The sequence below is a fragment of the Colobus angolensis genome, unplaced genomic scaffold (assembly GCF_000951035.1).
Source record: "Colobus angolensis palliatus isolate OR3802 unplaced genomic scaffold, Cang.pa_1.0 Scaffold432, whole genome shotgun sequence".
Classification (NCBI taxonomy): Eukaryota; Metazoa; Chordata; class Mammalia; order Primates; family Cercopithecidae; genus Colobus; species Colobus angolensis.
Genome location: NW_012117733.1, coordinates 1,769,627 through 1,795,964, shown reverse-complemented (window position 1 = coordinate 1,795,964; position 26,338 = coordinate 1,769,627). Strand labels below are relative to the sequence as shown.

Below are 26,338 nucleotides of genomic sequence, written 5' to 3'. Positions count from 1 at the left end.
ATTTTGAAGTCAAACAGTCCTTTTATTAATGAAACTTGATTTTCTGTCCTTTTTATTCACTAAACTTGTTTTTAGTGTAGTTCCTTTGGCATTGTCTTATGTATGTCTTAAATAGAAATTATTGGTGGTGTATTTTTTTATTGAGAACCTGTAACACGTCAATAATTGGGTGATTTATGTGAGACTGTAATATATTAAACTACCATTTTTCTTTATTTTAATACAGTATTTTTTATATTAGGCCTACTGATAAGTAGTGTTTTGTGTAAGGGATAAGTAGATGGAGGCCGTAATAACAAAGATAGAATGAAATTAGCATCAGATCACAAAATTAATTTTGTTTCCAGTATACCTTTGGGGCTAACAAGACAATTATCTGCTTTGGGTCCTTTTCATCCACCTGTCCCCTTTGGGTTTGCTGTTTTAAATAAAAACTGGGCAGTGGTTGATTAGCTTAACCCTTTCTCCATGTATGTGCATGCCCTTCTCTTTCTAATCAGTGACATCATAGGCTGGAGCTTTCTTCTCTTTAAACGTGTTACTCATTGGCCTTGGCTGGCAGGTGTTAACTCATTTGGGGCCTGCTACTATGATAAAGAGGGACACAGTTGGCTTTTCTGTTCATCTATCTACCTGCAGCAGAGAATCATTGCCTAGTAGAGTTGTGAAGTTTATCCTTCATAATAACAGCATTTAGGAAGGAATAATTAACATATTGAAAATACCTAGGGAAACCACTAGCAAATGTAAATATTCTGATTAAGGGCATTTGGATAGATTTGATTATCTATAAAAAGGAACATTGTCAGTAGATTTGCTCTTTCTTGGATAATGTAAAAGGGCAATGTTTTTGGTAATGAAAGTAAAAGTTAAAAGGTAATGGAATTAATTGATGATTCTGAATACTCTTATGACTTTTCTAATTTTTTATTTCTATCACATCATGCAATTAAAGATCAATATAGTTAAAATCATTTGAACTTAGATGGTTTCTCTAATAAATCACTTGTTCAGGGAAATGATTCCTGAGAAAGTACGTTAGCAAACTCTAATACACACTTGAAACTTCTACATTCCTGTCCTTATTAGATTGTAAGCTCCCCAAGGGCAGGACTCTCATCTTTTTTTTGTTTTTTTTTTTCTGTTTGTACATTTTCTGAGCTGAGCTGTATGTCTTGTGTGTAGATCAGTTCATATGTTTTTGAAAGGTAATTTCTTTCTAAATTAATGTACACATTCCTTAAGACTTGTCCCTCTGGTTTAACACATTATAATCTGAGGGTTGAAAGAGACCTCAATCTAATAGAAAATTTTAATATGCTATATATTACAAGTTTTATCTGAGGGTTGGAAGAGACCTTAATCTAATAGAAAATTTTAATATGCAATATATGTAACATAAGTTTTTCTCAAACATGTTGAGTCATAGTAATATGGCAGAGAATTAATTCTATGACAAGCAAACATCTCTCTTTTTTTTTTCTTTTATACTGAAGTCAAAGGAGAAACCGCTTCAAAGCTTCAATCAGAAATTTCAAGAGATGGTCAAGAAGATGGGATTAGCATAAATAGCATTCAACCAGAAAATACCACAGTGGCTCACAATGATCTTCCTGAAAACTCCATTGTCAACTATGACTCCCAGGCCCTGAATATGTTAGCCGATCTAGCATTAAGTTCTGCTACTTCTTCCACACCGGTATCTGAGCCTAGAAATCTTCACTGTTCCTCTGAATTGCCACAAAATGATGTTTTGCTCTCTAAAGAAAATTCTTTGCGAGGTACATCTGACCATGAATATCACAGAGGAGTTAAAAGTCAAAAAGGCGAATTACTCCCTAACCCATCTTCTGATAGGAAGAGTAATTCTGAGTCAGACTTAATTGTTAGCCAAGATGAAGAAAGCTTGGTTCCTTGTAGTCAGGCCGCTGCTAAAGCCCAGTCAGCACTTACTGAGGAAATGCTGGAATCTTCAGATGCAAGTCAGAGCTCTTCTGTTTCTGTGGAACATTCTTACGCCCTGCTCCTTAGAGAACATTCAAAGAAAAATCTACAGGAGAGAGAGATACCAAGCCCTGTGTTTCCCAAGAATGGGAGAAAAAGCCCTGAAGCAGTAACCCCAGTGGGGAAAGTCATGCCATTTCGGCATCAGCCAGGTCTTTTGCTTCAGCAAAAGCCTCCTGACGAGCCCGTGGTGAAGCCCAAGGATCGACCAGCGTCTTCCCGTGTGAAAAAATCTTCCTGCTCTCGTATAGTGTTTAGCTGTGATGACTCCGTTAAGATCACTTTCAAATGTGAAACAGAATATGCTTTCAGCTTAGATAGCAAATATACCAACAACCCACTGGAGAAAACTGTAGTAAGAGCATTACATGGGTGAGTATGAGTGAAACTTGGTGAAAACGGATGAAATTTTTCTGTTGAGATGAATGTTGTGAGATGGGAAACTTGTGCCCAACTCTGGAGAAGGAGAAAGAAGTGTGTGTAAAACCAGAAATTTGATAATAACATCAAGCAAACATGTTTCCTGGCAATAAAGAGTAACAGGCTGGTTTTCCCCTTGTGCTCATGTGGAGAACTTTTTAAAGATAATTTTAGCCTAATGAGTAGCTTTCCAATTTGCAGTGTTCCTTCGTAAGCCCTTGTGGCTTTCGAATTTCAATTTTTAGATGAGATCTTAATGTAAAATAGTGTGAGATTTAGAAATAATGCTTTACAGACTGAATTCCAGAAGAAACATTTTAAAAATCACTTGTAGCTTGGTAAATTGGTCAGATTGATAGGAGTAAGCCGTTTCACATAAGTTTGTTCTATAGATCTCCCTGAAGAAGGAATCGAGGCAATAATAACAGAGTGGTGACCAGCACCGTCTTTGGAGTATAGACCAACCTAGGTTTGAACCCAGGTTCTTTCCCTTTCTCCCCTCCTGTGATCCTGGGCAAGTGTCTTGCTTCTGGGCAGTGCTTCTTAATTGCGTGTGCTGCTCATCTAGAGATTTCACTGAACTGCAGATTCTGATGCATTCTCCTCGGGGAGAGGCCTGCCATTCTGCATTTCTAAAGATTTTCAGGTGATACCAATGGTGGATGACAGTCTGTCGCCAACACTTAACTATGTAGCTGTATCCTGAGGTTGCATATATTGGGATTTTTGCACAGTGACTGGCCAGTAGTAATAAATGGTAACCATTACTGTTAGCAAGAAGCACTCGTTAGATACGTGAAATGACATTCAGCTCCCTATTAATGAACTATTTCACATCTGACTATATGGACTCTACAGCTGTCAGGCTTTCTTCCGTGCACGTGTTCATATATACTCATAAAGGTCATTTCCTAGAACTTCCTGTTTAGCTGTTGCCCAACTCTGCAGCCCCCCTAATTTATCGTACTCCGGCGATCTGCCATCCTTTTGCCTGCCAGAGGGCCAGAAATGTTTTCTGTCTCCCTTTACAGTTTCAGGATATTTTTCAGAACTATAATCTGAAAATAGTATAGTTCTGTTGAATTGCCCAGAGAGATATTTTATCTTCAGACTTTCTCAGCTATTAGAAGAGAGACACAAAAATGGAAAATAAATGAATCAGCCAGACTTAGCAAAAGCATAGTGATGAGGATTTGGATATTGGTGAAACTATTTCTACAATAAGTATTTTGTGTCCAGAGTGAATTTGTATGACGTAAAAGACACGTGCTACCCATGTTCAGAACATGGTTCTGCCATACAGGTTTTGTGATTTGAAGGAAGGCAATTACATGTTCTGATTCTCAGTTCCCGTCTCTGTAAAATGAGTGGGTTAGATTGATAATTATTTGTTAAGTCAACTACATATATTCATGTTTCATATCTGTAAATTTTAAAAATAAAAACAAAAGGTTAATGTTGGAGGCACTTGCTTATGATAAGGTAATCAACTAAAATAACCATTTTCAATGATTTTCATGTGTTCTTTCTGTAAACTCTTAGGCCCTGGAATACTGATTTGCCTGATAATGTGGAAGAAGTGAAGCTTTTACTTCATATGTGGGTAGCTCTGTTTTACAGCAATCAGAACAAAGTCATGCGATCTTCCCGAAAGGTTGTAGAACACAGCAACCCAGCAAAATATGTGTCTATAAATAGCACGTTAGAATCTTGTGAGCTCAGTGAAATTGAGGAGTCCCTTGGTTTGGAAAGATGTTCTGCAGACCCTCTTTTGGACACTAACGAAATTTCCAGGGCTCATGCTGCTGAAGTGTCCTTCCGTGATGCTAACTGCTTGCTTCCTTTCATTAAAACACCACTTACCCAAGGCTTGGAACTCTGTGTACACAATGAAAAGAAAAAAACTCTTGCAAGAAAGTGTCATCCAGACACCCTAGAAAACCAGGATTTCGTCTGTTATAATAATGAGGTACGTTAAGCAGAATACTGTTAAATGTTGGCATTATTTTTAAAGAAAAAAACGTTTATATGTAAAATCACATTCAAAACAAGGCATTTTTAAATTTTAGGACAGTGAATTCTCAAGGTATGTAAAGAACTGTTATACCAAAAACTTAGTTTTCTTGAAGTGTCATCGAATTGTCTGCAGGTAGAGCTTACCTGCCATCCTGATTGAAAAAAAAGCAGAGTAGAAAAGTGTCATAGGGTCCACATGACCTGGGAGCCCACCATAATTTGAGGCAAATTGCTTATTTGCTTAATTTTTAAAAGAGGTGACTAATGCCTATCATGTCTTATGTAGAATATTGTTTAAGGATCAAATATAGCAATAATAAATATTAGACATACTTTGATAAACCTTAAAGTAAACTAAAATTATTTCTATTAAAATTATGTTTGAAGACAGATGCTGGAGTAATAAAATGCCAGACCTGTGAGAGAAGACCCATTGCAAATAACTTTGTAAATATGGAAAATATATTTCGTTTTGTTCCGTTGTTCTCAACTGACATTCAGCCAGGCCAGATAATCCAGATTTTACCTGGAGCAAATCTCAAAGTTGTTAACAAAATTCTAAGCAAATGAGTTGATAAAATTACCTATCTTTTAAAGCTTTCACCCCAAATTTATTCTAGAATAATATTGCTCGAGTTTGGGCAGCATCTGTGATTCCTGTGTTAACAAAGAGTAGACAGTGTTGCTATACCCGGGGTCACTGGGGACTTGGAGGTCCTTGGGTGAGCCTCACAGAACTGGTGAATATCTTCAAGCGATTGTCACCATCATGAGAATTAAAGATTTCTGAGTCACTGTGTGCCAGAGAGCGAGTGTTCCAAGCCCTTCACTCACATGGACTCAGTTCATTCTCAAATAAGTTAAAGACTATTAATCTCCCATTACACAGATGACAAAACTAAAGCACAGAGAAGTAAAGAAATTGCCTAAGGTCACATAGAAAATTGTCAAGCCGAGATTCCAGCCTAGAACACCTAAACGTTAACTATGTATGTGCCTTTTTTTTTCCTAAAGATGGGGTTCAGCAGTTCCATCCTGTTCTCAAAGAATTACGTAAAATCCAGTTGAGAATCACCACCTTAGAATAAGAAAATACAGTTTAATCAGGGAGGTTTAGATTAAAATGTGTATACCTGCTAGTTTCTTATAAAATACCATTTGTTGTGGTAATACGTAGTTAACTATCATCAGTACTAATTTTAGCAATGACTTTGGCAAGCCTGACTGTTCAAATCAGTGATTCCTAACAATCTCCTTAGTATGTACTTACATAGGTTTTGGGTTTTTGTCATCTTGTTGAATGTGGTGCCTGTCCTTGAAAGGCACACATGTACGCTGTCGCACTCCCTCCACCAGCGGGCACACTGGAATGTGAAGGGGATTCTGGCATGATAGCCGCTAGAAAGCAAGAGCATGTGGCTGCTAATCGTGTGTTTAGTTGAGCGCTCTTTCTGAATTATCAGACTTTATTTTAGAAGCATTACACTTTACCTGTAGTAAAAATATATCGAAATATAAATATATCAAGATTGTCACGATTTGCATTTCACTAAGAGTACAGTCATGGTGAGATTTAGGACTGAGGCTAAACGTTAACCAGCCGCATGATTGGGAGGGCCGTTAAAGTTCTCAGAAGGACACTGACTATCGAGACTTTTCTAATACTTTGTTCTCTTAAAACTCTGGTGTCTCAGCCCCATGCTGCTGACTCTGACTCTGTTTTTTTGTTTTGCTTTGGGAAGAAGTCTTGACTCTCGTCCCCCAGGCACTATCTCTGCTCACTGCAACCTCTGCCTCCCGCGTTCAGCTGATTCTCCTGCCTCAGCCTCCCAAGTAGCTGGGATTACAGGCGCCTGCCACCACACCTGGCTAATTTTTGTATTTTTAGTAGAGACGGGGTTTTCCCATGTTGGCCAGGCTGGTCTGGAACTCCTGACCTGAGGCAATCCACCTGCCTCGGCCTCCCAAAGTGCTGGGATTACAGGCGTGAGCCACTGCCCCGGCCAGAAATTGTTTTTTTGTTTGTTTTGTTTTATTTTGTTTTGTTTGAGACAGAATCTCATGAGCCACTGCCCCGGCCAGAAATGGGTTTGTTGGTTTGGTTTGGTTTTTTTTGAGACTGCAGCCTCTGCCTCCTGGGTTCAAGTGACTCTCTGCCTCAGCCTCCCGAGTAGCTGCGATTATAGGCGCATGCCACCACACCTGGGTAATTTTTATATTTTTAATAGAGACTAGGCTTCACCATGTTGGCCAGGCTGGTCTTGAATTTCTGGCCTAACGTGATCCGCCCGCCACAGCCTGCCAAAGTTCTGAGATGACAGGTGTGAGAGGCCACGCCCTACCTAAGACAGAACTGTTTTTAACAAGAGATTTTGAACACAGTTCCTGATTTCCAACATGTGCGCTTCAAGACGTGGCAGGCAGTTTGTAAGCATGGTGCTTCCAGCATTGCAGAGGTATGGTCAGTCGTATCGTCAGTTCATTTTATCATATGCTGGACAAGACCGTGCTCGAGGCTTTAAATAAAACAAAAAACAAACACCAACCTGTTTATGAGGTTATCAAAACTGTCCTGAGATGATAGCTCTGCTAATGTTTCACCTAAATCCTGCTTGCTACTGTTTAAATCAGTTCCTTTAAGTTCCGTTTATGAATGCAAACCACATTGAGAAGTTTTCAATTGCCCTATACAATAGGAGGTATTAAGATGAGAAAGAATCTCCAGTATTATGCAAAAAAAGATAGTTAAGGGATGAGGGGCCTTTATTTACTAGAATCAAGGTATTCTGAGTACAGGGGATAGTAATTAATTTACTCTGTTGCCTCATGGGAGAGTTTCAGATAATGGTGTACTTATGGTCTAATTGAAAACGGATGTTAAAAATGTTATTCTTTGCTTTTTAAAAATTATCTTTTAGGCTGGGCATGGTGGCTCACACCTGTAATCCCCGCACTTTGGGAGACTGAGGTGGGTGGATCACCTGAGGTTAGGAGTTTGAATCCAGCCTGGCCAACATGGCTAAACCTCATCTCTACTGAAAATACAAAAATTAGCTGGGTATGGTGGCATGCGCCTGTAATCCCAGCTACTCGGGAGGCTGAGGCAGAGAGTCACTTGAATCCGGGAGGCAGAGGTTGCAGTGAGCCGAGATCACTCCACTGTACTCCAGCCTGGGTGATAAAGCAAGACCCTGTCTTAAAAAAAAAAAAAAAAAAAAAATTAATCTAATTTATTAAAAACCAAATTGAATGCTTTTTCTCTAGTGCTACACTTCTGGATTAAGCGGTGCTAAGTAGCAAACAGGCTGCATTTAAAGTCTTAAATTGTCAGTAGTCTAGTTATTTTTCTTCCAAAAAGCTCATTTAAAAAGAGGAGAAAAGCTTCAAAGTTCAGAAAGTTTTGGAGTTCTCCTCTGTGTATGATTTTAAAGAAAACAAATCCCATTGGGGGTATTTTAAGCCTGTCTTTAAAAGAGGGATTTGCTTGATTTGTACCCTGTGATATTTTCAGCTAGAAAATTCAAAAGAACATTCACAAACTAAAATTAATTTCTATCTTTTCTGTTCTTCACATGTACATATAATTGTATAAAAAACATTTTATGTGACTGATTTTTTTTTTTTTTTTTTTTACTTTGGCCATTTCAGGTAATTGGGGAAGAAGCTAAACAAGAATCATTAGATAAACTGGAGACTTCTAATCTTGTGCTTTCTGGTATTGGAAGTACACGAACTAATGGAACCTCTGCTCCTAATGAAGAAGAAATTGTTCAGCCACTGGATAGCACAAGAGTGGCTTCTTACAGTGGCACAGTTACTCAAACCACATTCACCAGGACTTATGATGGGACTGGTAGTCAGCCAGTGGTATGTCAGAGCTCTGTGTGTAGCACCCTTGAAAACAAAGTAGATGTTCCTAATGCAGCAATGCAAACAAAAACAGGTACTTTACAGGACCTTGTTCAACATGGCAGCCCCGTAAACAATGAATGTCACCCTTCCTTGGAAAGAAAGGATGATAATATGGAGTGTGCAGTGATTAATCCAGAACCAGTTACTCTCATCTTTGAAAAACATGCACATGTACCATTACAGACAGAAGGTGTAAATATAGCTGATGAACCTACAACCTTTAATAAGGAGTTGATTAAGCAAGTATCACCTGCTGCAAGCCTTAGACATCCTGTATCCACCTCGGAAAAGGCACAAACACAAGGCCTGAGGGACACTCCCCCTCTAGCAGTTGCAGGACAGAAAGGCTCTAAGTACCTTTATGCCTCCTCAGTAGGTAGAGAGACACTTGATAAAGAAGTGTGTTCATTACAGAAAGAGATGCATCTTCCAGCCTCATTACCGTCTGATAAAGCAATGGTAATGGAGGCATTATCATTAGTTAAAAGTTCTAGTTATCTATTACCGAGTGAAGAAGTGAGGTGCACTCAGAATTTCCTTTCGCAGACTCAGAGTCTCCTCAGCCTGTCTTCAGAAGGGCTTGTAGAACCGACACAGGTTGAGGTGGACTCATCATCAGCCTCTACCGCCTTGGGAAAGCAGTGTTCACTTAACTGCATTTCGTCAGGATGCCACACATCAGGTGACTCTTTAGAACTGAGGAAGAGTGACAAGAATGGTCCAAACACTGAAAATATGAATTTTGAAGAGTTTGATTCAGTATTTATCAAACAAAGGAGGCTGTCTGTGAGTAGAGAGGTCAGCCTAGAGTTATCAGAGGAAGATTCTAACATTGACTTAGCTCTAACAATATCACCACCTACAAGTCCCAGAGAAGAAATGTCAGCTGGTGAAATAGAGCAATTTGAAGAGGCCCCATTTTCAAATTTAGAACTTCAGGATGTAGCTGAGGAAATAGGTGAACCAGAAGACGTAGCTCTCACAGATAGCAGAGAAGTGAATTCTGCTGACAATGTGTCAGTATATCCCACAGTGTCAGAAGAACCAGTAGAAAATAAGGAGAGAAAGGGGGATAATTTACAACCAGTTACTGTAATACTTTCTAAAGAAAATTGCACCCTTGAGATTGCAGAGGAAATTAATGTGACCTCTGATTTTCCCTTTGATTCTGTAATTGAAGAAGTATCACCAGCTTCTAGTCCTGAACCTCCAGTACCAGTTAAAGAGACACGACCATATCAGGCTGTGACTCCATGCATTTTAAAACTTCATGGTACACAGTGTGAGACGAGCAATCGAATCTCCCAGCGTGTGTCAGAAGACTTAGGCATAACAGAAAAAGAAAAATTTTTTGTTGGTCCTACCCATCCAGTGGGGCAAGATAACTTTACCCAGGTACAACAAATGCAGGTCTCTGCTGAAATGCCTCTGATATTAACTGACCATCCAGGAAGAACAGGTAGACCAACCTTTCCTGGTAAAGTAACTGAGGAAATTGTCTCGAGTGTGCGTGATGAGGGTTTATCTTTCTCAGGAAAGGTGCAGTGCTATGGTAGGGAGTTAAACCAGCCTGCCTCAGCTGCCGAATACACAGGTGACTTCAGTCCTTCTCCTGAAAAACTGGTAAAATCAGGAAATCCATTGCAGCCAGTTAGAGTAGAAAACAGAAATTTGGACTTAAAACATCTTGTCTTGGAGTCCAGTGAACCTCCATTTAGTCCTAGAAATGTTACTGAAAATATGTCTTTGTCTGACACATTGGTTTCCACAGCTGCACCAAGTGGTGTAGTAGAACAGCAGACTAGCCCTAAAAGCAGTCAGAACAATCTCTTTGCCAGTGACTTGAAAACAGATGAAGGCATTTATCTGCAGGTGAAGTCCTTGACAACTGCCTCAGTTGATGGAGCTTATTCTACACAGGGATACATGTGCTCAGTGGTCCCCACACTTTGTTCTTCCTCAGACAGTGCTACATTAACCCATTATGTAAGACCAATAAATGCAGAGCCAGCATTTCAAGCACAGGAAATACCAGCAGTCAGAATGGCCAGTTTGCTTAAGAAGGATGAAACTGAAGCTGAGTTACATAAAGAAATCACAGGTCTAGGCCCTGCTGGCCCTCAGTCCAACACCAAATCTTCTCTAAAAGGCGAACGCAAAGCTTTCCACACACTGCAAGATGTGTCAGCATGTGAAACAAAGGAGCTGTTGAATGTTGAGGTTTCCTCCCTGTGTGCTAGTCCCTACCAAAATACAGCAGACACCAGGGAAAATCTCAGTAAAGAGCCTTTGGCCTCCTTTGTTTCAGAATCCTTTGATACTTCTGTTTGTGGAGTATCCACAGAGCACATAGAAATTGAGAACAGTGGGGAGGGGCTCAGGGCTCAGGCTGGTTCTGAAACCCTAGGCAGAGATGCAGAGGTCAGCGGGAATTCCGACATGCACTGTGAACTGCTTTCTGGAGATTCTGATCTAGACCTGATTGGTGATTGTAGAAATCCCAAATGCGATTTGGAGGATTCTTGTACTTTAAGAGGTAGTTACAGCAGGAAAAAAGAAGATGTTCTCACAGATGGCTGTGAGTCATCGTTGAACTTCCACAACCACCACCAAGGGGACTGGGGCTGCTCTAGCCAGGTTCCAGGCATGGAGACGAGCCTCCCTCCCGGGCACTGGACCACTAGGGTAAAGAAAGAAGAGAAGTGTGTGCCGCCTTACGTCCAAATCCGAGATCTCCACGGGATCCTCAGGACTTACGCCAACTTCTCTGTAACAAAAGAGCTCAAAGACACCATGAGAACTTCACACAGCCTGAGGAGGCACCCGAGTTTCACTGCAAACTGTGACCTGCCCAGCCCCTGGACAAGCACTTGGCAGGTGGCAGACCTCACCCAGAACACTTTGGACCTGGAGTATCTGCGTTTTGCACATAAGCTAAAACAGACCATAAAGAATGGGGATTCTCAGCATTCTGCCTCCTCCGCCAATGTCTTTCCAAAGGAGTTACCAACCCAGATCTCCACTGGTGCTTTCCCTTTGACAAAAATATCTGAGGCCCCAATTCTGCAGCCTGCACCTAGGAGCAGAAGCCCCCTTCTGGTAACAGTTGTGGAGTCAGATCCCAGACCACAGGGGCAGCCCAGGAGAGGCTACACAGCCAGCAATCTGGACAACTCTTCCTCTTGGAGAGAGAGATACAGTCATAATAGAGATCTTACAAATTCTCAGAGAGATCAGACTGTTTCATTCCACCTTAACAAACTGAAATACAACAGTACTTTGAAGGAATCTCGGAATGATATTTCACTTATTCTCAGTGAGTATGCCGAATTCAACAAGGTAATGAAGAATAGCAACCAAGTCGTTTTCCAAGACAAAGAGCTAAATGATGCTTCTGGAGAAGCCACTGCTCAAGTGATGTATCTGCCTTCCCCAAGACGGTCCATCTCCTTTGAAGACATAATCATAGACTTGTGCACCAATTTGCACATCAAACTAAGAAGTGTTGTGAGAGAGGCTTGTAAAAGGACCTTCCTGTTCTACCTTGTCGAAACAGAAGACAAACCATTCTTTGTAAGAACAAAGGTAAAGTGCCAGCCATGTCTTACATACTATTTTAATTGCTAATTTTAGTTTTAGAAATAGTAAATTTAGCATATTAGCCATCAAAAAGAAATCATGGTATGACATAGGATTTAAATTTCATAGCTTAGTCTTTATCTGCATACTAAATGTTTTCCTGCAGGATCTGCCATTTGTACTATATTTGAAAATTAGTATTATGTTCCAGAATTAGGGCAGTTACTAATTTTTTTTTTTTTTTTTTTTTGAGACGGAGTCTCGCTCTCTCGCCCGGACTGGAGTGCAGTGGCCGGGTCTCAGCTCACTGCAAGCTCCGCCTCCCGGGTTTACGCCATTCTCCTGCCTCAGCCTCCCGAGTAGCTGGGACTACAGGCGCCCGCCACCTCGCCCGGCTAGTTTTTTGTATTTTTTAGTAGAGACGGGGTTTCACAGTGTTAGCCAGGATGGTCTCGATCTCCTGACCTCGTGATCCGCCCGTGTCGGCCTCCCAAAGTGCTGGGATTACAGGCTTGAGCCACCGCGCCCGGCCTTACTAATTTTTTTTTCACAAAAAGTTACCAGGGTACACATGCCCGTACTTCAAATCTGAATACAAACACATTCCAATGTTAAAATACAGATTTTTTGATAAGTATTATTACCTGTGTTCCTCCATTAGTGTAGATTGTCAAGTAGGACTTCTTCTGGTTTTGGATGTATTTTTCTTTTAATTTGAATGTTAGGATAACTGATGTTATGGTGAGTACATGGAGTAATATAGTCCTTAAATTTAAGTAATGGAACCATGGTGAAATTCAGGCATGGGCAGAGCCAGAACCTGTCTTGATTCACCATTAACTTCATTGTTTTATCCTTCCAGAATTTATTTCTCTTCTATTTTGGTTAGAGACAGCATTTTTAAAAATTTATTGTTTTTAATTTCAAATTTACATAAAGGTTGCAGAAATAGTACCCTTTACCCAGATACCCCAATGTTAACATTTCTGAACCATTTGCAAATGTGTTGCACACACAGTGTCCCATTACCTCTTGATACTTAAATGTATATTACCTGAGTTCAAGGATATTCATCTTTTTAACCACCGAACAACCCTATACATCAGGATGTTAATACAAAATTAATGTGACCATCTCCACCAACATCATCTAGGTCCAGGATCATAGGTGTCTAGAATTGTCATGTCTTCAGTCTGCAAGAGTTCCTCTATTATTCCTTATCTTTTATGAGCTTAACAGTTTTGAAGATCGTAAGCCAGTTATTTGGTAGAATTTCCTTCCATTTGTGTTCATGTGTTGTTTCTCCATGACTTAGGCATTTTAGGTGAGAATACTCAGCTATCATGTGCTGCTCTTCTCAGTGCATTAATTGTATCAGGAGGCACCAATTGATTGATCCCCTTACTGGTATATTAACCTTTTCACTTGGTTAAGATGATTTCTACCAGGTTTCTCCAATGTAAAGTTATGTTGAACTTAGTAATAAGTTGGAAGATACTTGAGACTGTATAAAATCCTCTTCCTTATCAGACTTTTATCCACTAGATGTAACATCAACTGGTGATTCTTATCTGAATCAGTTATTACTATGATGATTGCCAAATAGTGATACTGAAATTCCATCAGATTCCTTCTGCATTTCTTAGTTGGCATTCTGCTGTAGAATAGAGCTTTCCCTTATTTTCCATTTATCTATTCATTTGCTTATCTGTGTCACTATGGACCATGGCACATTTTGTTTTACTTAAAGGGTTGTCGTCTGTTTCTTCATTATTTTAATACTTAGGTTGTCCCAGACCCAGCCAGTGGGAGTCCCTTTAAGTTGGCTTCTGTGTCCTTTTGACAATTTGCCATAATTCTTTGGGCACTTCTTTACTTTGGAGTGTAACATAATGTTCCAGGCTTATCTTGTATTTTCCTTGCCCTTACTTTGAAGTCAAGCATTTCTCCAAGGAGCTGTGACTCTTTAGTGAAGAGTGGCATTTTGAATCACCATCTAGGTACTGGGTGAATGAACTCAGTGCCACTTGGTGTCTTTGCTTCTAGGTCCTCTCAGCACATAAAGCCAATAAATATACATATGTACATACATATATGTACATCTCTATGTATAAAAAGCAAACACAGAGGAGTTCACACTCATCCCCAATTCTGGTCCAGTACTGGCAGGTTTGTGCTAGCCTTCTCCATGTGTGGAGCTCCCTTCTCTGAGGTTGACTGTTTATCCTCAGTGTTTTGACTTATTATCCCTCCCAAGTCCCCCTCCCCGATCCTCCTCCCAACCCCAGGTATAATGAGAGCCTCACTGAGGCACTAACCCTGACCTCCCCAAACTCCCTGACCTGAGGGGCCAGCTGCCCTCCCCCACCCTTGCAGCAGAAAGCTCCATTCAGATGCCAGCAGTCCTGTTGAGTATCTACCCCAGAGCCCCAGCGTGTCCAGGTGGGGTGGGGGGATGTTGCTTTTTTGGCATGATTCTTACAGTCTAATGGGACAGGAAAACACTGATGAAGAGAGTCACACAAATAAATGTAAAATGAAAGTGATGGTAAATGTGACGCAGGTGCCACGAGGACGCATTGAGGGTGGTTGGCCTGGCCTGGCCGGGGAGGTCTTTCCTCAGGAAGTGCTGCAGCACAAGAAGCAGAGCATAAGGGGTCTGCAGGCCGTGTGCAGAACTGGACATGCCGTATGTCGGTTCCACATGCCCGCTAGGTCTGTCATAGACTTCACTTACATCACTTCTGCTGATTTCCTGTGCTAATTCCCGATTGCCACATGGCGAGTCCATGGGCGCTGGATTACTGAGTAACGAGTTACTTAGTAATGAGGGACATGTGTCCCTCATTGTCACAGTGTCCCCTGGGTGCAGGGTCACAAGACCACTTCTGATCTGGAGTACAGAGGCCACTGCGGAAACCACAGAGCTGCATAAAGATTTCTTGGTCTGCCCAGGTTTTCTCATCTGGAGGTGTGTAGCTGGCGCACACACCACAGGGAGCAGCCTCCTGGTGCTGGAGGGCTGGTCAGAGCGAATGAGCCATGTCAGCCAGAGGCTCGGGCTGGGCTGTGGGAGAGAACAGCCTCCCTCACGCCTCCTGTGGCAGTGGCAGGGCCTTGAGTCACACTGAGCCATTTAGACTTCATCCTGAGGTCGCTAGGAGCCACTGGAAACGTTCTGTTGAGTTTTTTTCCCCCTAACCACTAGACTACCAGGGATAAAGTTTTCTAAAAAATCTTTTTAAAGGTTTTTTTTTTTCAAGTGAAGCAGGCAGAGTAGGGATTTTTAAAAATCTTTAAAAACTGGTTGTGATTCGTTGTAAACGATCCTTTAAACAAGTAGCATCGTATTTGCATTTTAGAGCGATATCTTAGCAGATGGAGAACAGATTGGAAAAATGATAGTCACTGCCTTAACGTGAAACTCCATTGTTGCTAGAGTCAGCAACACTGTTCTTCTGCAAGATGGCTCGTATTTTGAGTCAACTAAATACTACTGTAAATGGTTTTTTCAAATGTGTGGAATCTGTTCTTTAACCTAATTGTATTTTTCCCTGGCCGAGGATCCTTTTGTTTGCCAGGGTTTTTTTGTTTTTTTTGTTTGTTTGTTTGTTTTTGAGACAGAGTCTCGCTCTGTCACCCAGGCTGGAGTGCAGTGGCCGGATCTCAGCTCACTGCAAGCTCCACCTCCCATGTTCACACCATTCTCCTGCCTCAGCCTCCTGAGTAGCTGGGACTACAGGCGCCCGCCACCATGCCCAGCTAATTCTTTGTATTTTTTAGTAGAGACAGGGTTTCACCATGGTCTCGATCTCCTGACCTCGTGATCTGCCTATCTCGGCCTCCCAGAGTGCTGGGATTACAGGCTTGAGCCACCAAGCCCGGCCTGTTTGCCAAGGTTCTTAATGAATGGTTGCCCGATTTGGTTTTATATTCCCTCTATTGTCTTTGCTCCAAGTTCCTTGCCATTTTGGTAAGTAGCACTGTAGCTGAAAAGATGCTGAATGATCTTCACGCTCTTCAGTCTTTCTGTAGGCCCTCAGCCTCCAAAAGCAATCTGGAAATCAGGTTAGTTTTTTTCTTTTACCTTGAATTAAGGTTAATTTTATTTGATTAATTAAACATCCTATACCCTGACATGAGCTAGAGTGACTCTAGAACCAACCCAGTTAGCATCATGGTCACGTACATGTTTTGGCACAGTGGGCAAAACACTTGGTTTCTTTTAGCTTCCATCTTCTTAAAAAGCAACAGAGGGTGCAGTGACTCACGCCTGTAATCCCAGCACTTTGGAAAGCTGAGGCAGGTGGATCACCTGAGGTCAGGAGTTGGAGACCAGCCTGGCCAACATAGTGAAACCTTGTCTCTACTAAAAATACAAAACTTAGCCGGGTGTGGTGGTGCGTGCTTGTGGTACTCAGGAGGCTAAGGCAGGAGAATCACTTGAACCCAGGATGTAGAGGTGGTAGTAAGCCACTGTGCTCCAGCCTGCCCCACAGAGCGAGACTCCACAACAGAGCAGTAATCTTAGTTCTCACTTCCTTTCCAGATGAAGTGATACAATTTTCATGAAGAAGAGAGTATAGCAATGCTAAAGTTTTATTCATAGCAGGAGTTGTTTGTTTGTTTGTTTGTTTTTGAGACGAAGTTTTGCTCTTGTTGACCAGGCTGGAGTACAGTGGTGTGATCTCGGCTCACTGCAGCCTCCGCCTTCTGGTTTCAAGTGATTCTCCTGCCTCAGCCTCCCGAATAGCTGGGATTACAGGCGCATGCCACCACGCCCAGCTAATTTCTGTATTTGTAGTAGAGACGGGGTTTCACCATGTTGGCCAGGCTGGTCTCAAACTCCATAGCAGGAGTACTTCTAGATTCATAATATTTTATCACCTAGTGTCACTGTTTACAACAGAAAATAACAAATGTGCAAAGGTTTTGTCAACCGAGAAAGTGGACACATTCCAAAATAAACTTGAGAGTAATGTACTATAAAGAGCAAAATGTTATTTTATATGTAAATTTTTTAATTTAATAGAAGTGGAGTGTCACTATTATGTTGCCCAGGCTGGTCTTGAACTCCTGGCCTTAAGCAGTCCTCCCACCTTGGCATCCCAAAGTGCAGGGATTGCAGGCATGAGCCACCATGCCTGGCCCAAAATGTTTTTAAAAGCTCAGAAACATATCTTGGATAATCCTTTTGTCCTGGAGAATCTTGAAGCATTAATTAGTAATGGGATGTTAGGCCCACTAGGGCATGTCTGAAAGACCCTTCCTTACTGTTGAAATCTGAGGGTGTGACAGAATAACTCAGACCACCACAGGATTTGGTGAAAATGTATTCATTCACATAATTTGTTAGTCAAATTAATGAAAACTAGAGATTTATGCTTAGATATTTCAGTAAACTCTTCGTTAAATCTCATAATTTTTTTGAAAATCATACCATATATTTTGAATGAATTGAAATAGTCAAAATTTGAGTTGTTTAAAGATCCAAGGGAGCCGCGCAGTGACTCACACCTGTAATCCCAGCACTTTGGGAGGCCAAGGCAGGCAGATCGCTTGAAGTCAGGAGTTCGAGACCAGCCTGGCCAACATGGTGAAACCCCTTCTCTACTAAAAATGACAAAAATAAGCCAGGCGTGGTGGTGGGCACCTGTAATCCCAGCTACTTGGGAGGCTTAGGGAGGTGAATCACTTGAACCCAGGAGGCGGAGGTTGCAGTGAGCCGAGATCTCACCACTGCACTCCAGCCTGGGTGACAGAGTGAGACAGTATCTCCAAAAAAAAAAGATCCAAGGGAAACAGATCAAAGTAACACTTCACTTTTTTTTTTTTTTTTTTTTTTTTGAGACAGAGTCTCGCTCTGCCGCCCAGGCTGGAGTACAGTGGCCAGATCTCAGCTCACTGCAAGCTCCGCCTCCTGGGTTCACACCATTCTCCTGCCTCAGCCTCCCGAGTAGCTGGGACTACAGGCGCCGCCACCTCGCCCGGCTAGTTTTTTGTATTTTTTTAGTAGAGACGGGGTTTCACCATGTTAGCCAGGGTAGTCTCGATCTCCTAACCTTGTGATCCGCCCGCCTCGGCCTCCCAAAGTGCTGGGATTACAGGCTTGAGCCACCGCGCCCGGCCAACACTTCACTTTTATGAAGGAAATAAGTGATGGTCAGACAGTCTTCTAGGAATAACAGAAACCCAGAATCCTTCAGCCAGGTAGTCGATGTCAAGGCCAGGTGCAGCGGTTCATGTCTGGAATCCTAGCACTTTGGGAGACTGAGGTAAGAGGACTGCTTGAGGCCAGCCTGAGCAGCATAGACCTCCATTTCTAGCAAAAAAAAAAAAAACAAAAAAAAAAGGCCAGGCCCAGTGGTGTGCACCTGTAGCCCTAGCTACCAGGGAGGCTGAGGTAGGTGGATTGCTTGAGCCCAGGAGGTCAAAGCTGCAATGAGCTATGTTTGTTTCACTTTACTGCAGTCTGGGTGACAGAGTGAGACCATGTCTCAAAAAGAGAAAGTCAAAGGGAGGGTAGGGTTACAGACTTTACTCAATTACACAAACTTACCCTCCCAGCCAGGATTATTAGGGAGCCATTCCGTGTGTTCATTGTACCGGACTGCACTGCAGTGGCACCGCACAATCGCATGCTGTGTAAACTGCATCACCTATCTTCTACTAAGACGTAGATCCAAGGGACTGCTGCCTCCAGAACCAGTCCCCATGAATGGGGAAGCGATACATGGGGATTATGGGTATTGTTTTTTAAACTCTAGAAATGCTTTAACTAGAGGGAGCATGTTTAAAGTCTATATCTGGTATTCTCAAGGTAGCTGATACCTTGAAGATTAAACTCATTTATGTAGATTATTCTGATGTTCTAAAATAAAATCAGCCTTTGATACTTTACCTTTGAAATCAACTTCTAAATCCAGTTGTTAACAAAACCTGAGTCATTTATTTTATATATAAAAGGTGCTTATTTAGTAATAAGACAAATGTCATTTCTGCTTGCCTTGTTAGGCTATCATGCTTTTCATTATTTTAATAAGCGATACGGGTGGTTCTGTGGAAGTGTCCTTTTTTTAGTAATGACTATTTGTAAATCTTTCAGAACCTTCTGAGGAAAGGAGGCCATACGGAAATTGAACCTCAGCACTTCTGTCAAGCTTTCCACAGAGAGGATGATACACTAATCATCATCATCAGAAATGAAGATATATCATCACATTTGCATCAGGTAGGTACCTGTAAGAAAGAAATACCTTTCTTACAAAGGAATGTATTCCAGGCACATAAGTTGTTCTGTAATGATCAGACTCACCACTCTTTTTTTGTGTAGAAGAGAAGCTAACAGACATGTTGGGCCTTTAAGTGGGAAGATAGCGCATCACAGAATACTGCAATATTACCAAGTTATTTGTAGGGCAGATAGTTAAAAAAACAAAAAACATATTAACTAAGGGAGACTTAGGTGAGAGATTGCTAAATTTTTTCATCCAGAATATAAATCTGCATCACTTGATGTCTAACAATAAGAAATCTTGCCTTAAAAGACCTTTTGAAAATTTTCTGAACCATTATATTTACCAGCTAGTTGCATCAAAGTCATTGCTTGTGTCAGGAAGACCCAGCTGTGGACAAAGGCTGGGTGCGTCAAGCTGCCGTTGTCAGCAGGCAGCCATCAGTGCTGGCACCGAGGGGAGCTGGTGACGAAGGAGGTGAAGTGAGGTGACCTGACTGGTTCCTTTTCAGTGCCCACAACCTCAGATGTGCTCTCTTCCCTCATGATGTATTATTTCCAACTTTTGGTAGTTTGAGACTTTTTTTTAATGAACTAATTTTGATGAGTTTGCAGCCCCGGGTGGTGATGAGCTCAGTTAATATGCCTCATGCAGGGCAGAATGACCAGTTGGTAATCCAGGTTAAAATAGTTTCAGCTGCTCCTGAACCTTGACTCTCTCGGATAAAAAAGCAAGGGAGTGTCTAAGAAAATATGCCCAGTGAGCCTCTCTTCACGGGGGTCCTTTTCGTGTCATGCAGATTCCTTCTTTGCTGAAGCTGAAGCATTTCCCCAGTGTCATCTTTGCTGGAGTAGACAGCCCTGGAGATGTTCTTGATCACACCTACCAAGAACTGTTTCGTGCAGGAGGCTTTGTGATAACAGATGACAAGATATTAGAAGCCGTAACATTAGGTTGGTCTTTATTTTCTTTTCCTGTTTCTTTGAAGTCAGATCAGCTTCTCACCCAGTGACCTAAATACTGTTTCATCCAAAACAAATGATCAACTCTAAAGAGTATCAGTTGCCCCCTACTGAGGGCATAATTTCTGCTGTCTGCTATGCTCTTTTCATACAGTAATTCTCTTACAGCAATGCTTTTAACCTCTTTTAACTGACCATTACCACCACACTTGCTTCTGAGTTCCCTCCCTCTCAGTAGTGCAGCTAAAATCAGGATTTTATTATACTTAGTCCCTTCACTTGCCAAGTCAGAGCAAGTCTATATTAAATTTTTTGCTTAAAATCAACCTTCTGCATTTCTGATGTCATCTTGATGTCACAAAAATCTAAAAAATGGCTACTAAGTCAGCTTATTTAATCATCTACTTGAAAACTCACTTTACTTCTCTCAGGGCACTTTTATGCTAAAACCTGCCTCGACTCTGATCACATTGGAAGTGATACCACTTCTAGATCAAAGGCAGCATGTACCTTAACCAGCGTGACTTCTACACAGAAACTGGGATTTTAAATATTTGTAGGCACACGTCTGTAATCCCAACACCTTGGGAGGCCGAGGCAGGAGTATCCCTTGAGCTCAGGAGTTCAAGATCAGCCTGGGCAACACAGTGAGATCCCATCTCTACAAAAAATAAAAATACTAGCCAGCTGTGGTGTGGTGGTGTGTGTCTGTAGTCCTAGTTAAGGAGGCTAAGGATGGAGGATTACTTGAGCCCAGGAGGTTGAGGCTGTAGTAAGCTGAGATCATGCCACCACACTTCAGCCTGGGTGACAGCTGAAATCCTGTCTCAAAAAAAAAAAAGATTCTGTATTTAGAAACTTTTGCCTCCCATTTCTCTACTGCACCTGGGCCTCCTGCTTGTCTTCTGTCACACAATTTGTACACAGAACTCTAGTTGTTGGTGACCACTCAGCTGTGTGTGTGTCTGCACAGTTACCTCCCACCATAGTGTGAGCAGGTGGGACCAGGCTGAGGGGCTTGTGAGAGCAGGATGCTGCCCAACCACATAAGCGACAGTGATGGTGTGTACTCAACCATGAGTCTTAGTCGTTTTCGTGTTTTACAAATCATCATCACTGGGCTTGGCGTGAGCCAAAAGTACCTTAAAGTTGTCATCTTCTCTTGCCGAGTTTATTCTGTTTTGTAGTTCAACTGAAGGAAATTATCAAAATCCTGGAAAAACTAAATGGAAATGGAAAATGGAAGTGGTTGCTTCACTACAGGGAAAATAAAAAGCTAAAAGATGATGAAAGGTAAGAACTTGCTGTGTGTATGGTTCCTCCTGCCCCGCTGGGGAAGGGGAGAAACACCTCATGTTCCATGGGCTCTAGCGCAGTGCTGCAGTGGAATGGCCTTCATCAGTAAAGAGAATGAGGGCTGCTGGCTCGGTATTCAATGAAGGAAGCTATGTGCTGTGACCGTAGCCAGCAGTATGAGGCGTGTATTTATCTAGACTAACAGAAGTAAGGGAGTCAAACTTAGCAGTCATGAAATGTCCATATTGTATTTAAGCCCTACTACTACAAACTGTAAAAAATATATGGAACTTGTACCATTAATGCTTTTTTGGATACTTACAAGTTACCACCATTTTAAGGAGAATGGAAAAATTAAGACCATAATCTATCCTTAATTCAATTGTACCCTAAAATAAGAGGCTTATAAATGTACAAATTTTACTAAATCTAAAGCCGTAATTTGATTCCTTGGCTGAAGAGAGCTGGGGCTGAGAGATTCCTCCACATTCTCACAAGCAGGACCACTTGGAAAAGCAGACCTGACAAGCCCTTGTGAAATGAAGATTGCAGGCACTGTTAGGTGCGTCCATTATCTCATTCAGACTTCATCCCAGGAGCTAGATAGCAAATCATTGCTTTCATAATGCAGAATTGAAGCAGAGCAGATAACACAAATGACCAAGGTCAAACAAATACTAAGTTTTGAAGCTGGGTTTCAATCCCAGAAAGATGAAACGACTGTTAGCTGCATGTGACCTTTAAGGAACAGAATCTCAGAAAGCTTTTCTCTTGGAGTGGAGCTAGCGAAGGAGAGAAGGAGCACAGGTTTCCTTGGCAGGAAAGGAGGGTGCAAAGGCTTCAGCAGGTCAAGGGTATGACCAGTTCACAGTAGACTTCAATAACCAGCACTTCAGGGGAAAAACGTCAAGTTTGGTAAGTAGAGCACATTTAAGGTTCTGACATACCACAGCACACCTATAATAATAAGCATAAATTTATCTAGCACTTCTAGGGCTTTGGGTAGACAGTCGTGTCACTTAACGACAGGGATACAGCCTGAGAAATGTCATTAGACGATTTTGTCTATGTGCAGACATAGAGTGTACCTGCACAAACTTACATGGTAGAGCCTACCCCTAGACTGCAAACCTGTACATGTGACTGTACTGAATACTGTAGGCAGATTTAATGCAATGGTGGTATTTGTGTGTCTAAACACAAGAACAGTTCAGTAAATTAGTGTTATGATTTTATGGGACTACCATCGTATATGTGGTCTGTCATTGACTGAATCATCATTTTGTGGTACATGACCATACTCACTGCTGTTGGCACTGCAGTGTGCTCTTCAAATTATACCGCTCTGGCATTATGTAACAGGCATGATGTATTATTGAGAACTCATCAGAAAACTCTTCATATCCTTTGACCTTTTGTGGAATTTACCCAAAATTCTTATTGTAAAATCAACCTCAGTTCCATCTCTAGGAGGAAGATATGCAGACTACAGTTAAATATTTTAAAGTTTATACAAAATATTGCCCGCCCAAAACTTACACAATAGAAGCAAGTAAAAAGTTTCTATTCATAGAAAGAAGGATGGCATAAAAGTTGGTGTCATATAACTATGTTCAGTATGATGTCATAAAAAATGTATACAGGAGAAAGTGAAAGGAAATTGGTTCATGATGTTAAGAGTGATTATCACTAGGGTTATGGGAATGGGTGTGATCTGGGTTTTCTCCAACAAGCGTGAGAACGTAAGTGATGAAGACTAGAGAGATGGAGTCAAAAGCAGAGACAGAGATGCTAAAAATTTAAACATACAGAATTAACACATTTTCCTAGTAGTGATAGAATTTTCAGGGAGGCAAGAAACCAAGAAAATTCTGGCTGCTACCTAATTTTAATGAAGTTGGTGATTATCTGCCCGCAAGGTATGAGAAGCATAGATGTGCATTGCTCTACAAATATACAGTGCAATAAGGCCTACTCGAAATTCATGAAAGGCTTGCCAAGCCACATGGCTTGGTCATAGAATGAGGCCTGTGTTTAAAATCCACATTTACAAAAGGAGTGGGTACAGTTGCGTGTTTTGAGGCAACCAAAGTGTGTCATGAAAAAGAACATCAAGAAGAAAGGCAGAGGATCTCGTAAGTTTGAATGGTTAAACTGAAGGCAAGAAAAAGTCCTAAGAATAAAACTGAAAATGAACATTTTAATATGCCTATGTATCTTTCAGAGTGGATTCAACTGCACATAAAAAGAACATGATGTTGAAGTCATTTCAGAGTGCAAATATCATTGAATTGCTTCATTATCACCAGTGTGACTCTCGATCATCAACAAAAGCAGAAATTTTGAAATGTTTGCTAAACCTGCAAATTCAGCATATTGAAGCCAGGTTTGCTGTCTTCCTAACAGGTAATTCATAGGCCCATTTTACTCAGTTAATGCCAAAATTGGTCAGCTCTAGGAATGTCCAGGTTGAGCCATTTAGATACCTGACCATTTAGATACCTGACGAATAGTATCAGGTATTTAAATGGCTTGGCATCCCATGGATACCAGAATCACCCAAATCTGCTGATGCTGAAGCCCTTATATAAAATGTAGTATTTACAGGTAACTACACAATCCTCCTATATATGTAAATCAGCTCTAGATTACTTACAATACTCAATACAGTGTAAATAGTTATACCTGTATTATTTTTCAAATACTGGGCTGGGCGCAGTGGCTCACACCTGTAATCCCAGCACTTTGGGAGGCAGGTGGATCACTTGAGGTCAGGAGTAAGAGACCAGCCTAGCCAACATGGTGAAACCTCATCTCTACTAAAAATACAAAAATTAGCCGGGTGTGGTGGTTCATGCCAGTAGTCCCAGGTGCTTGGGAGGCTGAGGCAGGAGAATGGCTTGAACCCCCGAGGCGGAGGTTGCTTTTAAAAAATTTGTGGGGCAGCCAGGCACAATGGCTCACACCTGTAATGCCAGCACTTTGGGAGGCTGAGGCAGGTGGATCACTGAGCCCAGGAATTTGAGGCCAGCTTGGGCAACTTAGCGAGACCTCATCTCTACAAAAATTGGGAGGTGTGGTGATGTGTGCCTATATAGCCCCAGCTACTCAGGGGGTTAAGGCAGAAGGATTGCTCGAGCCTGGGAGGTCAAGGCTACAGTGAGCCATCATCACACCACTGCACTCTAGCCTGGGTGGCAGAACAAGACCCTATCTAAAAAAAAAAAAAAGTGTTCCAAAAAATTTACGTAAAGAACCATAGTTATCATTTTTCAGAGATTTTCTTCAGTGTTTTCCCCACCACCCCTGATGGAGGCATCTATTCCCAAAGCTTCAAATCTTTTCTTAGCTTGGAACCCAACACCTTTTCTCCCCCTACCCTGCCACACGGGGAAGTGCCACAGATTTTTTTAAATAAAAAATCCAGATCCTGCTATGTAAAAGTACCTTAATTAACCGAAAGTTTTGTGTTTTGTTTTGTTTTGTTGTTGTTTTTACAGACAAGCCTACTATCCCCAGAGAAGTCTTTGAAAATAGTGGAATCCTTGTTACAGATGTAAATAACTTTATAGAAAGCATAGAAAAAGTAGCAGCTCCATTTAGGAGTAGCTATTGGTAAGAACACTTTTTAATGTAACTTTCCCATGTGAGTTGGAGCTGTTGATGGCAAATACTGACATTTGTGTCTAAGGGAAACTTGTTTACATATTTCATGCTATAAATTTAAAGTGTTTAGGGGTGGAATTGCTATTTGGCATAAATAGGAATTCCTGAATTATCACTAAATGAAGAAACCATCTACTAAAATTACCCATTTTATCTGATGTGCATTTTCACTTGCTGTTAACTTGGATTGCCAGTACGGAACATAATGTAACCTTAGAGTGCATAGGAGTTTTCCCCATTAGAGCATCTCACTTTTGAAATATACTTGTTCATATTATTTTAAGAAGTTCTTATTAATTTTGTGTTTCTTCAGGTGACTCAACTACAGCCTGCCTGGATATGGATGATGCCAATAAAAAATTAGTATTTTCCCTTTGGAAAACTCGTGAACATGTGAATACACATGTGAACAGTCTTATATTTGAAAAATCAATGTTCTACAACCTGGAAAGTTTTCTTGTTTTGTATTTTGCTGAAATATGTCACAGTGGCATTGTAGTTGTCTGTTATCTTTGGGTTGCAGTGCTAAATACTGTTTTAAATTATTTCCATTTTAAACAAGATGCCTTCTAAGCTATTGAGCTTAATATTAAAAATAAGAATTTTACAACATGTTTACTTAGTTGGAGCAAAAATAAGTCTATTTTAACAAATAGCTTTGTTTTTGCATGCTAATGTCAGAAAGGCCTATGATGCACATTATGCTCTGTTTTAAAGGTTTTACCATCCTTGTAAAAACTATAATCTTAAATGGTTTTATTTGCTGTTATACAAACAACACTACATAAACTTAAAACATTTTTTCCTAAATGGTACAAATTTATAAACTATCATTTTTCACTTACGGTATTTGTAAATACTACACTACAAAAATCAGCTTTCTGAGAAAGAAATAATCATTTATTTATGATATTGAAAATTTCTACAGTAAAAACTCAAAACCACGCAAAAAACATTTGTAAGATACATGGTATCTATTTGGAGCAAAGGCTTTTTTTAACTAATTTGTTTCATTTTTTAAATAAAGAGAACTAAAAATCATCTCTTTCTGCAATGATTTTTATAGCAGAAATTGACCCATCTGGAGTGTTCTAGCAATTTTTAGGTCACTTAGCAGAACAGTAAGCTTCCACAGGGAACCTACACTTCTGTCCTTTGGGCCTGGCCTGGCCTGTTCTGTTTCTGGGTTCTTTCCCTCCCAAAGTCAAGTACACTGAGTAACAGGTTAAAGAATGGCAATTTCACCTG

At 41.0% G+C, this 26,338-nt stretch overlaps 1 protein-coding gene across 2 annotated transcripts in view; it reads left to right on the top strand.

Moving 5' to 3' along the window:
• FAM208B (family with sequence similarity 208, member B) overlaps positions 1-26,129 on the top strand; it is an 88,183-nt gene extending 62,054 nt beyond the window's left edge. Inside the window, exons 13-21 of one of the 2 annotated variants that reach the window (XM_011957070.1) lie at positions 1,497-2,376; positions 3,967-4,393; positions 8,089-11,937; positions 19,037-19,162; positions 19,966-20,119; positions 21,316-21,421; positions 23,649-23,830; positions 24,925-25,039; positions 25,404-26,129. In XM_011957070.1, the coding sequence (XP_011812460.1) occupies positions 1,497-2,376; positions 3,967-4,393; positions 8,089-11,937; positions 19,037-19,162; positions 19,966-20,119; positions 21,316-21,421; positions 23,649-23,830; positions 24,925-25,039; positions 25,404-25,407 (5,843 nt within the window). In that variant the 3' untranslated portion in view covers positions 25,408-26,129. Of the gene's footprint in view, positions 1-1,496; positions 2,377-3,966; positions 4,394-8,088; positions 11,938-19,036; positions 19,163-19,965; positions 20,120-21,315; positions 21,422-23,648; positions 23,831-24,924; positions 25,237-25,403 lie in introns of those variants that run through there. The other variant, XM_011957071.1, reaches the window with a different exon arrangement.
• The last annotated feature ends 209 nt before the right edge of the window (positions 26,130-26,338 follow it).